This window comes from Salvelinus alpinus, chromosome 9 (genome assembly GCF_045679555.1).
Source record: "Salvelinus alpinus chromosome 9, SLU_Salpinus.1, whole genome shotgun sequence".
Lineage (NCBI taxonomy): Eukaryota > Metazoa > Chordata > Actinopteri > Salmoniformes > Salmonidae > Salvelinus > Salvelinus alpinus.
In genome coordinates, this window is record NC_092094.1 from 83,476,369 (window position 1) to 83,490,111 (window position 13,743).

The 13,743-nt window shown below is 44.9% G+C and overlaps 1 protein-coding gene across 4 annotated transcripts in view; it reads right to left on the reverse strand.

The window, feature by feature from the left end:
• Positions 1 to 13,743, reverse strand: part of LOC139530787 (zinc finger protein DPF3-like) — a 60,883-nt gene that overhangs the window by 21,612 nt on the left and 25,528 nt on the right. For all 4 annotated transcript variants that reach the window (XR_011666120.1, XM_071327487.1, XM_071327485.1 and 1 more), the window contains 3 exons: positions 8,264 to 8,424; positions 7,847 to 7,954; positions 3,492 to 3,616 (listed from right to left, as the gene is read on the reverse strand). Coding sequence is in view for 3 of the 4 variants with exons in the window: in XM_071327487.1 (XP_071183588.1) it covers positions 3,492 to 3,616; positions 7,847 to 7,954; positions 8,264 to 8,424 (394 nt within the window). In the remaining variant the exon portion in view is untranslated. The remainder of the gene's footprint in view (positions 1 to 3,491; positions 3,617 to 7,846; positions 7,955 to 8,263; positions 8,425 to 13,743) is intronic.

The following is a 13,743-nucleotide window of genomic DNA, read 5'->3' on the forward strand; positions in this document are numbered from 1 at the left end:
GTGGATAGACGGAGGTCCTTACATTAGTTCATGCGCTCGACACTGGTTGCTCGAAATTTTCTTTCTCTCCAGTATTGAATAGTTTACCGTCCGGTTTAAATATTATCGATTATTGATGTTAAAAACAACCTGAGTATTGAATTAGTAAATACGTTTGTTTCTACATGTTTCTACGAACTTTACGGATAGTTTTTGGAATCTTCGTCAAGCCTTGATGACCTGCCTAAGGCTGTGGAATACTGAACATAACGCGGCAAACAAATTGAGGTTTTTTGATATAAAAATAATCTTTATCGAACAAAAGGAACATTTATTGTGTAACTGGGAGTCTCGTGAGTGCAAACATCCAAAGATCAAAGGTAAGCGATTCATTTTATTGCTTTTCTGGCTTTCGTGACCAATATACATTGCTGCATCCCTCTAGTGGTGCGGGGGCTGTGCTTTGGCAAAGTGGGTGGGGTTATATCCTTCCTGTTTGGCCCTGTCCGGGGGTTTCTTCGGATGGGGCCACAGTGTCTCCTGACCGCTCCTGTCTCAGCCTCCAGTATTTATGCTGCAGTAGTTTATGTGTCGGGGGGCTAGGGTCAGTTGGTTACCTGGAGTACTTCTCCTGTCTTATCCAGTGTCCTGTGTGAATTTAAGTATGCTCTCTAATTCTCTCGTTCTCTCTTTCTCTCTGAGAACCTGAGCACTAGGACCATACGTCAGGACTACCGGCCGTGGTGACTCCTTGCTGTCCCCAGTCCGCCTGGCCTTGCTGCTATTCCAGTTTCAACTGTTCTGCCTGCGGTTATGGAACCCCTACCTGTCCCAGACCTGCTGTTTTCAACTCTTAATGATCGGCTATGAAAAGCCAACTGAGATTTATTCCTGATTATTATTTGACCATGCTTGTCATTTATGAACATTTTGAAAATCTTGGCTCTCTCTAATTTTCTCCTTCTCTCTTTCTTTCTCTCGGAGGACCTGGGCCCTAGGACCATGCGTCGGGACTGCCGCCCGTGGTGACTCCTTGCTGTCCCCAGTCCGCCTGGCCTTGCTGCTATTCCAGTTTCAGCTGTTCTGCCTGCGGTTATGGAACCGCCACCTGTCCCAGACCTGTTGTTTTTCAACTCTTGATGATCGGCTATGAAAAGCCAACTGAAAATTATTCATGATTATTATTTGACCATGCTTGTCACTTATGAAAATTTTTGAACATCTTGGCATAGTTCTGTTATAATCTCCACCCGGCACAGCCAGAAGAGGACTGGCCACCCCTCATAGCCTGGTTCCTCTCTAGGTTTCTTCCTAGGTTTTGGCCTTTCTAGGGAGTTTTTCCTAGCCACCGTGCTTCTACACCTGCATTACTAGCTGTTTGGGGTTTTAGGCTGGGTTTCTGTACAGCACTTCGAGATATTAGCTGATGTACGAAGGGCTATATAAAATAAAATTGATTGATTGCTAGGTGTTCTTAATGGTTTTGTCTAGTGATCGATAAACTCACACAAACACTTGGATTGCTTTTGCTGCATATTTTCAAAATCTGACACGACAGGTGGATTAACAACAAGCTAAGCTGTGTTTTGCTATATTGCACTTGTGATTTCATGAATAGAAATATTTTTAGCAATTTTGGGAGAATTTGGCCCTCTGCAATTCAGCGGTTGTTGATGAAAATGATCCCGCTAAAGGGATCCGTGCGTCAAGAAGTTCAGAACAAATTCTTAATCTTACTGCCTTGTTCAGGGGCAGAACAACAGATTTTTACCTTGTCAGCTCGGGGATTCAATCTTGCAAACTTTCTGTTACTAGTCCAACGCTCTAACCACTAGGCTACCTGTCACCCCTAAAATACATTTTTATTTATATAAATATGCGTGCAGCTCTTACTCCTATACCCTCCTTTTTCTTGATCTCCTTATTGTTATTACAATTATGATCATCATTATAATAATAAGTCATGTTGTTATCATTAGTAGGCTTTGTATAGTATCCTTGTATAACCACCATCGAGCTGTAGGCCTAAGATCGCATCCTGTTTAGTCTTAATACCGTAACTTACTTACATGCTGACCAAACCGCCTGCGTGCGCCACCGCGCGCATGTTGATTTTGTTCCCCCACACCAGACACGATCAGGACACACAGGCTGCTTTTGCAACAGCTGATGGGGATCGTAATAAAATACCAAACGCCGAACTAATTATATTAATTTGGGGACAGGTCGAAAAGCATTAAACATTTATGGCAATTTAGCTAGCTAGCTTGCTGTTGCTAGCTAATTTGTCCTGGGATATAGACATTGGGTTGTTATTTTACCTGAAATGCACAAGGTCCTCAACTCCGACAATTCCACAGATAAAACAGTAATTAGGTTCTCCTCCTTCCTTCAGGCTTCTTCTTCTTCTTAATATTTTGGACTTAATATGGCGGTTGGCAACCAACATTACTACAACCTGCCGGAGTGTGGACCTAAGTTCATCTTTCAATCACCCACGTGGGTATATGCTTCTAAAAACTAATGAGGAGATGGAAGGCGCCGGATTTGCAGCGCGTTGAGTGTCACAAATAGAACAGACTTCTATTTTAGCGCCTAGCCACGCAGACAGTCGCTGACGCCCGCGAGCAGTGTGGGTGCAATGATTGAATAACATGTATATTTTGCAACGCTCGCAGACTCTCTGGTACACTTATTTAGTGTTGCGTACACTGTTTCAAATGGACAGAATAAAGTATAATATTGTAATCTAAAAGCAACTGTTTGGCACACAATACTCACACAACGTTTGCACAAATATGCTCCTTTTTCTTGATCTGCAGTAGTTCCCACAACTAAGTCAAATGTCTTCCACACATCTGACTTCCCTTTTTCCTCCTGAGCAACCAGTAAACATTCAGTTTTCGACGTCCTCCACATCCATTTTGCAGGCGACATTACTGTGTTCGGAGTTTGTTATAACCAATTTTTTTATATGATGATAGGCTATAGCTCAGGCCATATTGGACACATGCCTGCGATGCTTACATGTTTCACGTAAAGAGAACAACGGTTGAGGGAATGTTTCTCCTAAAGTAATTTGAGGTTTCGGTAAAATAACTTTTCAGTCAGAAACATGAAAAACTAAATGGCTGGAATTATGTTGCAGCTTAGCAAAAAACACTGCTGTGGTGCCTTTTCGCTGCAGTAGGGAGGATAGATTTTTTAATACAGTGTGACCATCGGGCTCTTTGGAGTCATTTGTGTGTCTTAACTATTTAATCAAACAGTGTGGTTAAGTAGACAAGCTCAGTGCATATGTAGTTGATTTTATTCAAACACATAGGGTATGTCTGTCTATATATAGAAAAATAAGTTTAAACATTTCGACCAATGGATTGGTTGAAAGAACAGGACGACTATCGGTTGACCAAGATCTTTTTTTGTCGGGGACAGCCCTAGCCCTTATACACTGTTCCAGGGAGTTCTGTTATGCTCAGCAGCCATTGGGTTAAAACTTCATTATAACCCACCTGGATCTCTAGGAGGCTCTCCTCGTCCTTTGAGTTGTTCCTCTGGTCTAAGCCCTCCCCTCTGAGAAGAGCCTCCAGCGTGGTGCCCTGTGTGGGAATCACATCCTTGCCTGTGAGTCCTCCATCTGGATAAAGAGGAATAAACACACAAATAAATCAAACAAACCCGGGAGCCGCCCGTCACATCAATCAAAGTACAGTCGTTGCCAAAGGTTTTGAGAATGACACAAATATGATTTTTCACAAAGTCTGCTGCCTCAGTTTGTATGATGGCAATTTGCATATACTCCAGAATGTTATGAAGAGTGATCAGATGAATTGCAATTAATTGCAAAGTCCCTCTTTGCCACGCAAATGAACCGAATCCCCCCCAAAACATTTCCGCTGCATTTCAGCCCTGCCACAAAAGGACCAGCTGACATCATGTCAGTGATTCTCTCGTTAACACAGGTGTGAGTGTTGACGAGAACAAGGCTGGAGATCACTCTGTCATGCTGATTGAGTTCGAATAACAGACTGGAAGCTTCAAAAGGAGGGTGGTGCTTGGAATCATTGTTCTCCTCTGTCAACCATGGTTACCTGCAAGGAAACACATGCCGTCATTACATTTACATTTAAGTCATTTAGCAGACGCTCTTATCCAGAGCGACTTACAAATTGGTGCATTCACCTTATGATATCCAGTGGAACAACCACTTTACAATAGTGCATCTAACTCTTTTAAGGGGGGGGGTTAGAAGGATTACTTTATCCTATCCTAGGTATTCCTTAAAGAGGTGGGGTTTCAGGTGTCTCCGGAAGGTGGTGATTGACTCCGCTGACCTGGCGTCGTGAGGGAGTTTGTTCCACCATTGGGGTGCCAGAGCAGCGAACAGTTTTGACTGGGCTGAGCGGGAACTGTACTTCCTCAGAGGTAGGGAGGCGAGCAGGCCAGAGGTGGATGAACGCAGTGCCCTTGTTTGGGTGTAGGGCCTGATCAGAGCCTGAAGGTACGGAGGTGCCGTTCCCCTCACAGCTCCGTAGGCAAGCACCATGGTCTTGTAGCGGATGCGAGCTTCAACTGGAAGCCAGTGGAGAGAGCGGAGGAGCGGGGTGACGTGAGAGAACTTGGGAAAGTTGAACACCAGACGGGCTGCGGCGTTCTGGATGAGTTGTAGGGGTTTAATGGCACAGGCAGGGAGCCCAGCCAACAGCGAGTTGCAGTAATCCAGACGGGAGATGACAAGTGCCTGGATTAGGACCTGCGCCGCTTCCTGCGTGAGGCAGGGTCGTACTCTGCGAATGTTGTAGAGCATGAACCTACAGGAACGGGTCACCGCCTTGATGTTAGTTGAGAACGACAGGGTGTTGTCCAGGATCACGCCAAGGTTCTTAGCACTCTGGGAGGAGGACACAATGGAGTTGTCAACCGTGATGGCGAGATCATGGAACGGGCAGTCCTTCCCCGGGAGGAAGAGCAGCTCCGTCTTGCCGAGGTTCAGCTTGAGGTGGTGATCCGTCATCCACACTGATATGTCTGCCAGACATGCAGAGATGCGATTCACCACCTGGTTATCTGAGGGGGGAAAGGTCATCATTGTTTTGCACAAAAAGGGCTTCACAGGCAAGGATATTGCTGCCAGTAAGATTGCACGTAAATCAACCATTTATCAGATCATCAAGAACTTCAAGGAGAGCGGTTCAATTGTTGTGAAGAAGGATTCAGGGCGCCCAAGAAAGTCCAGCAAGCGCCAGGACCATCTCCTAAAGTTGATTCAGCTGTGGGATCGGGACATCACCAGTACAGAGCTTGCTCAGGAATGACAGCCAGCAGGTGTGAGTGCATCTGCACGCACAGTGAGGCGAAGACTTTTGGAGGATGGCCTGGTGTAAAGAAGGGCAGCAAAGAAGCCACTTCTCTCCAGGAAAAACATCAGGGACAGACTGATATTCTGCAAAAGGTACAGGGATTGGACTGCTGAGGACTGGGGTAAAGTCATTTTCTCTGATGAATCCCCTTTCCAATTGTTTGGGGCATCCGGAAAAAAGCTTGTCCTGAGAAGACAAGGTGAGCGCTACCATCAGTCCTGTGTCATGCCAACAGTAAAGCATCCGGAGACCATTCATCTGTGGGGTTGCTTCGCAGCCAAGGGAGTGGGCTCACTCACAATTTTGCCTAAGAACACAGCCATGAATAAAGAATGGTACCAACACATCCTCCGAGAGCAACTTCTCCCAACCATCCAGGAACAGTTTGGTGACGAACAATGCCTTTTCCAGCATGATGGAGCACCTTGCCATAAGGCAAAAGTGATAACTAAGTGGCTCGGGGAACAAAACATCGATATTTTGGGTCCATGGCCAGGAAACTCCCCAGACCTTAATCCCATTGAGAACGTGTGGTCAATCCTCAAGAGGCGGGTGGACAAACAAAAACCCCAAAATTCGGACAAACTCTAAGCATTGATTATGCAAGAATGGGCTGCCATCAGTCAGGATGTGGCCCAGAAGTTAATTGACAGCATGCCAGGGCGGATTGCAGAGGTCTTGAAAAAGGGTCAACACTGCAAATATTGACTCTTTGCATCAACTTCATGTAATTGTCAAAAGCCTTTGACACTTATGAAATGCTTGTAATTATACTTCAGTATTCCATAGTAACATCTGACAAAAATATCTAGACACTGAAGCAGCAAACTTTGTGGAAATTAATATTTGTGTCACTCTCAAAACTTTTGGCCACAACTGTATAGCAGTAACTCTAAAGACACTGACAGGCAGCACCGCATTTAGTCTTTCCCGGGAACATACAAATTGCTTGATTTTTGAAAGCATCACTATAAACGCCAAATCCCTTTATTAGGGAGGTGAGATACTCTCTCTGTATAGCTTATGTTTCTATTCAGCTGATGAAAGATGGCTTAATCCAATGTGTACTGCCGTGTTTCAAAGGTAGGCTAATGTGGGCTTGCTATTTGGAGCATGCAAATAGGGACGACCTGCCCTTTTTTTACACTCAATGCTAATGCAAAGCTGTAACTGTCAATAAATATAGGTACATTTGTGATTTGGGTGAACTGTCCCTTTAATGTAAATGTTCCATAGAGTTCTCTTCTTGTATTGTGATAGAGGTCAAAACAGAGTGTGGATGAGAGAAAAGACTAACATTGGCTGGTAGTCAGTCTAGCCTGGAAATCATACTCACACTTTCTTCATTGAAGGGTATTTCATTCAGCAGTAGCCTCATGATGTTAAGAGGACAGACTTCAAAGCCTCAACTTAATCTTTTTAAATCATACCTTCAGACACTCATCTCACCAAGTGAAATCACCTAGCAGTCTCACTCCCTGAGCTGAATGCTAACATGCAGCAGTTGATGAGTGGTGAGGATCTAAGTAGATAGAAGAGGGAGGCAGGCAGGGGTATGCACTAACTACCATATGCTAGCAACTCTGAGGGCTCATCCACACCGGAGCCCCTAACCATTGTGTCTGCACATGTTGACTTTCAACTCTCAGCGACTAGACAGCCCCTCCCCCCTGGGAGCTGCAGGCTAAAAATAGAGCAGGCAGCCTGCAGCAGGGAGCCGATTCTGCATGCAGCCCAAGTTTCCCTCTATCACCGCCAGTCAGACAGCCAGCCAGCAAGCAGCACTAACTCCGGCTGGCTGCAGCGATAGCTACCTCTGCCCAGCTACAGGAGAAGGCACTCTCCCAGTGGAGTCTGGAGAAACCAGGCAGAGCCAGCTAGTGCCCCACTACTGGGCACAGATCACATTCACTGGTATGTTACACAGTGTAGGGCAGAGTGACTTAATGTGTGTTACACAGTGTTACTGTTCGAGCAGGGTGTCTTAGTGACAGGTAGAGAAGAGCAAAGTGAGGCTCAGTGAAAATATTACAATAGGAAGTGTGAGTGTAGGGCAGAGTGACTTAATGTGTGGGAGTGTAGGAATGAATGGGTAAAAATAAATAGAAGTGGGTGATAGAGTGAGCGAGTTTGTGAGAAAATGTTCAGGAACTTATGAAGAGTAGCGAAAAACTTAATTTTTCGTAACATTTATTAAATGCAGTCTGTTGTGATTCCTGTCCTTCTCCTCCCAGCTGAGCAGGCTAAAATGTGATTACATGTTCTAGTTCTCACAAAACAAGTTTACTCGTTCACTGAACGGAGCACTTCTCATTTGATAAAAAGTGACTAGCAGGCTGTTTGCTTTCCACACTGAAATTGAATGATGTGCTTTCAGCTAAATGATTCCAGATCATAAATAATAACAAGATAATAGAATGGGAGATGAACGCACTGGACTGACTGGTGATGAGACACAGCAGAGAGTTGCAGGAATTTTGTGAGGGGAGGGGGGGGATTTCTATTACCTAGCTGGAGGCCACAGAGGCGCAGCGGAGGGTCCATGGAGGTGTGCAGCCGCCTCTTCTTCCTCCAGCAGCGGGCGGGGTATGTATACATCTGACCTGCAGCCACCCCTATAAAAACAGACAGGAAGTGAAGAATACACCACGCCGTTCTCTCTCCCCCCCAGCCTGATTCATAATGTGTTGCTTAGCGACCCTAAAAGAGTGAACTCAATATTCTTATGCAGTTGTATATATGAAGGGTTCTCGCTGGAGGCAACATAAACACTATTGGATATCCTTATATAGACATGTTTATAGCTGTAGTGGCCAGAGGGACATATTTAGATACAGATGACATTACCCACTAAACCTCAACAAGTGAATGATAGTTTTAGTAAACCAGAGCGCCAGCCATCATGCTTTTCTATCTCTACCCACCAGGGCTGCGGTGGTGGCGCTCCATCCAGATGTAGCAGTTGTTCTGTGCCACGCCGGTCTGGGAGTCCAGGAAGGGCAGGCGCACGCTGCGCTCGGCACACAGGCGGGCATTGTAGCTGCGGCACTGCTCAATGGCATCCTTGTAGAACTGGTCACCCAACCTGCAGCAGGGAGACCATTCAGACCGGTCAACACCACTTGTGGTTGGCACTGACAGGCATTTGGTTATGCGGCTGGTAAAGATACTGAAATAGGCCCAATGGCCAGATTAGTGGTTAACCAGACAATTCATTTTAGCCATGACTCACTGACCACCGTGGACTACTGGAAACATCACTACACACCATATATATATACAGTGGGGAGAACAAGTATTTGATACACTGCCGATTTTGCAGGTTTTCCTACTTACAAAGCATGTAGAGGTCTGTAATTTTTATCATAGGTACACTTCAAATGTGAAAGACGGAATCTAAAACAAAAATCCAGAAAATCACATTGTATGATTTTTAAGTAATTAATTTGCATTGTATTGTATTGCATGACATAAGTATTTGATCACCTACCAACCAGTAAGAATTCCGGCTCTCACAGACCTGTTAGTTTTTCTTTAAGAAGCCCTCCTGTTCTCCACTCATTACCTGTATTAACTGCACCTGTTTGAACTCGTTACCTGTATGAAAGACACCTGTCCACACACTCAATCAAACAGACTCCAACCTCTCCACAATGGTCAAGACCAGAGAGCTGTGTAAGGACATCAGGGATAAAATTGTAGACCTGCACAAGGCTGGGATGGGCTACAGGAGAATAGGCAAGCAGCTTGGTGAGAAGGCAACAACTGTTGGCGCAATTATTAGAAAATGGAAGTTCAAGATGACGGTCAATCACCCTCGGTCTGGGGCTCCACGCAAGATTTCACCTCGTGGGGCATCAATGATCATGAGGAAGGTGAGGGATCAGCCCAGAACTACACGGCAGGACCTGGTCAATGACCTGAAGAGAGCTGGGACCACAGTCTCAAAGAAAACCATTAGTAACACACTACGCAGTCATGGATTAAAATCCTGCAGCGCACGCAAGGTCCCCCTGCTCAAGCCAGCGCATGTCCAGGCCTGTCTGAAGTTTGCCAATGACCATCTGGATGATCCAGAGGAGGAATGGGAGAAGGTCATGTGGTCTGATGAGACAAAAATAGAGCTTTTTGGTCTAAACTCCACTCGCCGTGTTTGGAGGAAGAAGAAGGATGAGTACAACCCCAAGAACACCATCCCAACCGTGAAGCATGGATGTGGAAACATCATTCTTTGGGGATGCTTTTCTACAAAGGGGACAGGACGACTGCACTGTATTGAGGGGAGGATGGATGGGGCCATGTATCGCGAGATCTTGGCCAACAACCTCCTTCCCTCAGTAAGAGCATTGAAGATGGGTCGTGGCTGGGTCTTCCAGCATGACAACGACCCGAAACACACAGCCAGGGCAACTAAGGAGTGGCTCCGTAAGAAGCATCTCAAGGTCCTGGAGTGGCCTAGCCAGTCTCCAGACCTGAACCCAATAGAAAATCTTTGGAGGGAGCTGAAAGTCCGTATTGCCCAGCGACAGCCCCGAAACCTGAAGGATCCGGAGAAGGTCTGTATGGAGGAGTGGGCCAAAATCCCTGCTGCAGTGTGTGCAAACCTGGTCAAGAACTACCGGAAACGTATGATCTCTGTAATTGCAAACAAAGGGTTCTGTACAAAATATTATGTTCTGCTTTTCTGATGTATCAAATACTTATGTCATGCAATAAAATGCAAATTAATTACTTAAAAATCATACAATGTGATTTTCTGGATTTTTGTTTTAGATTCCGTCTCTCACAGTTGAAGTGTACCTATGATAAAAATGACAGACCTCTACATGCTTTGTAAGTAAGAAAACCTGCAAAATCTGCTGTGTGTCAAATACTTGTTCTCCCCACTGTATATACACACACTCAGCAGGGGAAGATAGAAGTTTCCATGTGACTGTCACAAATTCCGCCATTGAGACTAGCTTACATAAACATAAACCTTACACATACAAACTATAAGATGGAGGAATGATGTGCATGGTAGGGATGGGCGCGGTCATTTGAATAGTAGTCCACACTTTTCACGCATGTAGCTTGTTATTGTCAGCCAATCAAAGCAGCACTACTGTCAGAGGCTCCATGTGTAGCAAGTAAAGTGGGTGATTTCTAGTCAATGGAAAATGGAATTACAATTATGGAATGAGAAGGAGAAAGCTACAATGATCAACCAACAGGTAGGCTTGTTGATTAATATGAATAGAGTTGTAGACAAGGACACAGGGAACCAATAAAAATATTAAATTAGCCTTGCTAGCTAGCAAGCAGGCTTACTAACTTAGCTGGCTAGTGTAGCTAGCTAGCGTCTTTACATCAATTAGATGCAGCCAAGACAGACACTACCTTATGAGATGATAACCTATCGCACCAACAAGTTTTTCTAACTTGTACGGGTCGGTCTGTCTACTTTCTCTAGCTCCCCCGCTCTCACTCGCTCTCCCCCTCCATGCCTGACACACCGCCACCTGCTCCTCTCGCGCCCCTCCCACACCCGTCTGTACTGAAACATCAAGCAGTGCACCACCTCTGAGTCGCAGGAGCAAGTCCCCATTGAAGTAAAAATCTCTATATATAAATAAAACATGTATTTCGACTGTCTGGATATCCCCCCCAAAAAATTATATTAGAATAGTGAAAATCATTTCAAATGCCCATCCCTAGTGCATAGGGCTGTGACTGTCATGGAATTTTGGATGACAGTAATCGGCCAGTCAAATTACCGCGGTCTCCATAATAACCGTTTGAATAGCATATCTTTTTTTTTTTTAATAGACAGACATTCTTTCCCCCTCTGCATGTGCTACAATCATTTATATTTCTGTGTTCTGCTGCTGCAACTTACTTGCACCTTTGTGTGCTCATTTTCTGCAACACCTTGCTTGTGTCAGCAAGGAGCAACAAAGTTATCACATTGTTAAGAGTCCATGTTACCAAATAACAGACTCAACCGATGGAATGCCCGGCCATCCCCGTGTCTTCAGTCAGCTGTTCGTATACGTAATTGTGCCAGCCCTAGATGTGCATAAAGGTTCTGATCAGACAGATTATAAACCATGTAAACCAGTGTTTTCCACTAGCGCCGGCAGTCGGCTATACAAACGATTACAGACCCATTTTCAGCCGGGTACTTTTCCCACTTAACTAGGCTGCTAGTCAGAAAAAGTCTGCCGAGCCCGCTCCTGCTAGAACGAACAATTTGCATCTTCTGGTGATCTATTTATAGGACAGCCACCTGTCAGTCAAAGTGAGCGATGACAGGAAAACACTGCTGGTTTGACAGTCTGCTGTCTGTCCCGCCTCTCAGTACCTGAGTGTGTGCGTGGTGGTTGCAGTCCAAAAATGTTACAAGGAGGGAAAGAGCATGCATTTGCACGTCCAATAATGTCGTAACGAAGACTTGAAATCCACTTAGCCTATTGTTTTCTGGCACATTAATTTATTTTCTTTCGCGTGCAGGGTCGGACATTAATGATGGCCCGTTGGTCCTGGGCCAGTAAAAACACGTGTTGGGCCACGTTGATCTCGTCAGTCACCGTCTCAAAAGGGCCAGCAACATTTTGGCGCTTTGCTGCATCCCAGTTCAACATTTACCTCCTCTATCGTAATCAACCACTGAAGACTGTATGCATAAATGTCATGCTATTTGTATTTGAGCAATATGATTAGCCGTTCATTCAAGCACCATCACGCTCGAGTCCCAACTTCGAGCGGTACATGAGTTGATGCCTTCACCAAGCACACGCAAGCTGTCCAAAGCAAAAATAAGTGCCCATCAATCTACTAACTGAGCTTACTGATTTTAGGGAAAGGGATTTAAAAGTAAACCTTCAACAGGTTTTTCGGGTTGTTCCCCCAAAAAAATATTTTATTTTTTTGACCAACTGATTGATCGAAATGTTTTAACATGTATTTTTCTATAGATATTTATTTTACCTTTATTTAACTAGGCAAGTCAGTTAAGAACAAATTCTTATTTTCAATGACGGCCTAGGAACAGTGGGTTAACTGCCTTGTTCAGGGGCAGAACGACAGATTTGTACTTGGTCAGCTCGGGGATTTGAACTTAACCTTTCGGTTACTAGTCCAACGGTCTAACCACTAGGCTACGCTGCCGCCCCATAAAGATAGACACACCCCATGTGCTTGAATAAAATCCAGTAAACGCACTGAGCTAGTCTGATGCTTTAAGCGCACTGTTCGATTAAATAATTAAGACACAAATGAGACAAAAACTACAAATGACAGGGAGTGCCTGTGTGACTGGCGCCCGTTGTCTCGCTCTCCTCCCTGCTGCAGTGAACAGGCACCACAGCACAGCAAGTGTTTATCGCGCTGTCCGCCCTGAAGCTGCAACATAGTTACAATCATTTTGTTTGACTGAAAAGTTGTATTACCAAAATACCTAGTTTCTTTAAGAAAAACATTCCCTACTCCCTCAACCCTTGCGTTACGTGAAACATTGCAAGCACGTGACCTACAATGCACTCGGAAAGTATTCAGACCCTTTCCCCTTTTCCACATTTTGTTTTGTTACAGCCTTATTCTAAAATAGATTAAATACATGTTTTCCCTCATCAATCTACACACAAAGCCCCAGAATCAGTGGTGAAAACAGGTTTTTAGAATTTAAAAAAAATCAGAAATACCTTATTTACATAAGTATTCAGACTCTTTGCTATGAGACTAGAGACAGGTGCATCCTGTTTCCATTGATCATCCTTGAGATGTTTCTACAACTTGGGAGTCCACCGGTGGTAAATTCAATTGATTGGATATGATTTGGAAAGGCACACACCTGTCTATATAAAAGGTCCCACGGTTTTTGCTCTGACATGCACGGTCAACTAAGCCATGAGGTCGAAGGAATTGTCCGTAGAATTCCAAGACAGGATTATGTCAAGGCACAGAACTGGTGAAGGGTACCAAAAAATGTCTGTAGCATTGAAGAACACAGCGACCTCCATCATTCTTAAAATGGAAGAAGTTTGGAACCACTAAGACTCTTCCTAGAGCTGGCCGCCCGGCCAACCTGAGCAATAGGGAGACGAGCATGGGCCAGCGAGGTGACCAAGAACCTGATGGTCAATCTGACAGAGCTCCAGAGTTCCACTATAGAGATGGGAAAACCTTCCAGAAGGACAACCATATTTGCAGTACTCCACCAATCAGGCCTTTAGGTTGGAGTGGCCAGACAGAAGCCACTCCAGTAGAAAAGGTGCACAACAGCCCACTTGGAGTTTGCCAAAAGGCACCTAAAGGACTCAACCCATGAGAAACAAGATTCTCTGGTCTGATGAAACCAAGATTGAACTCTTTGGCCTGAATGCCAAGCGTCAGGACTGGAGCAAACCAGGCACCACTCATCACC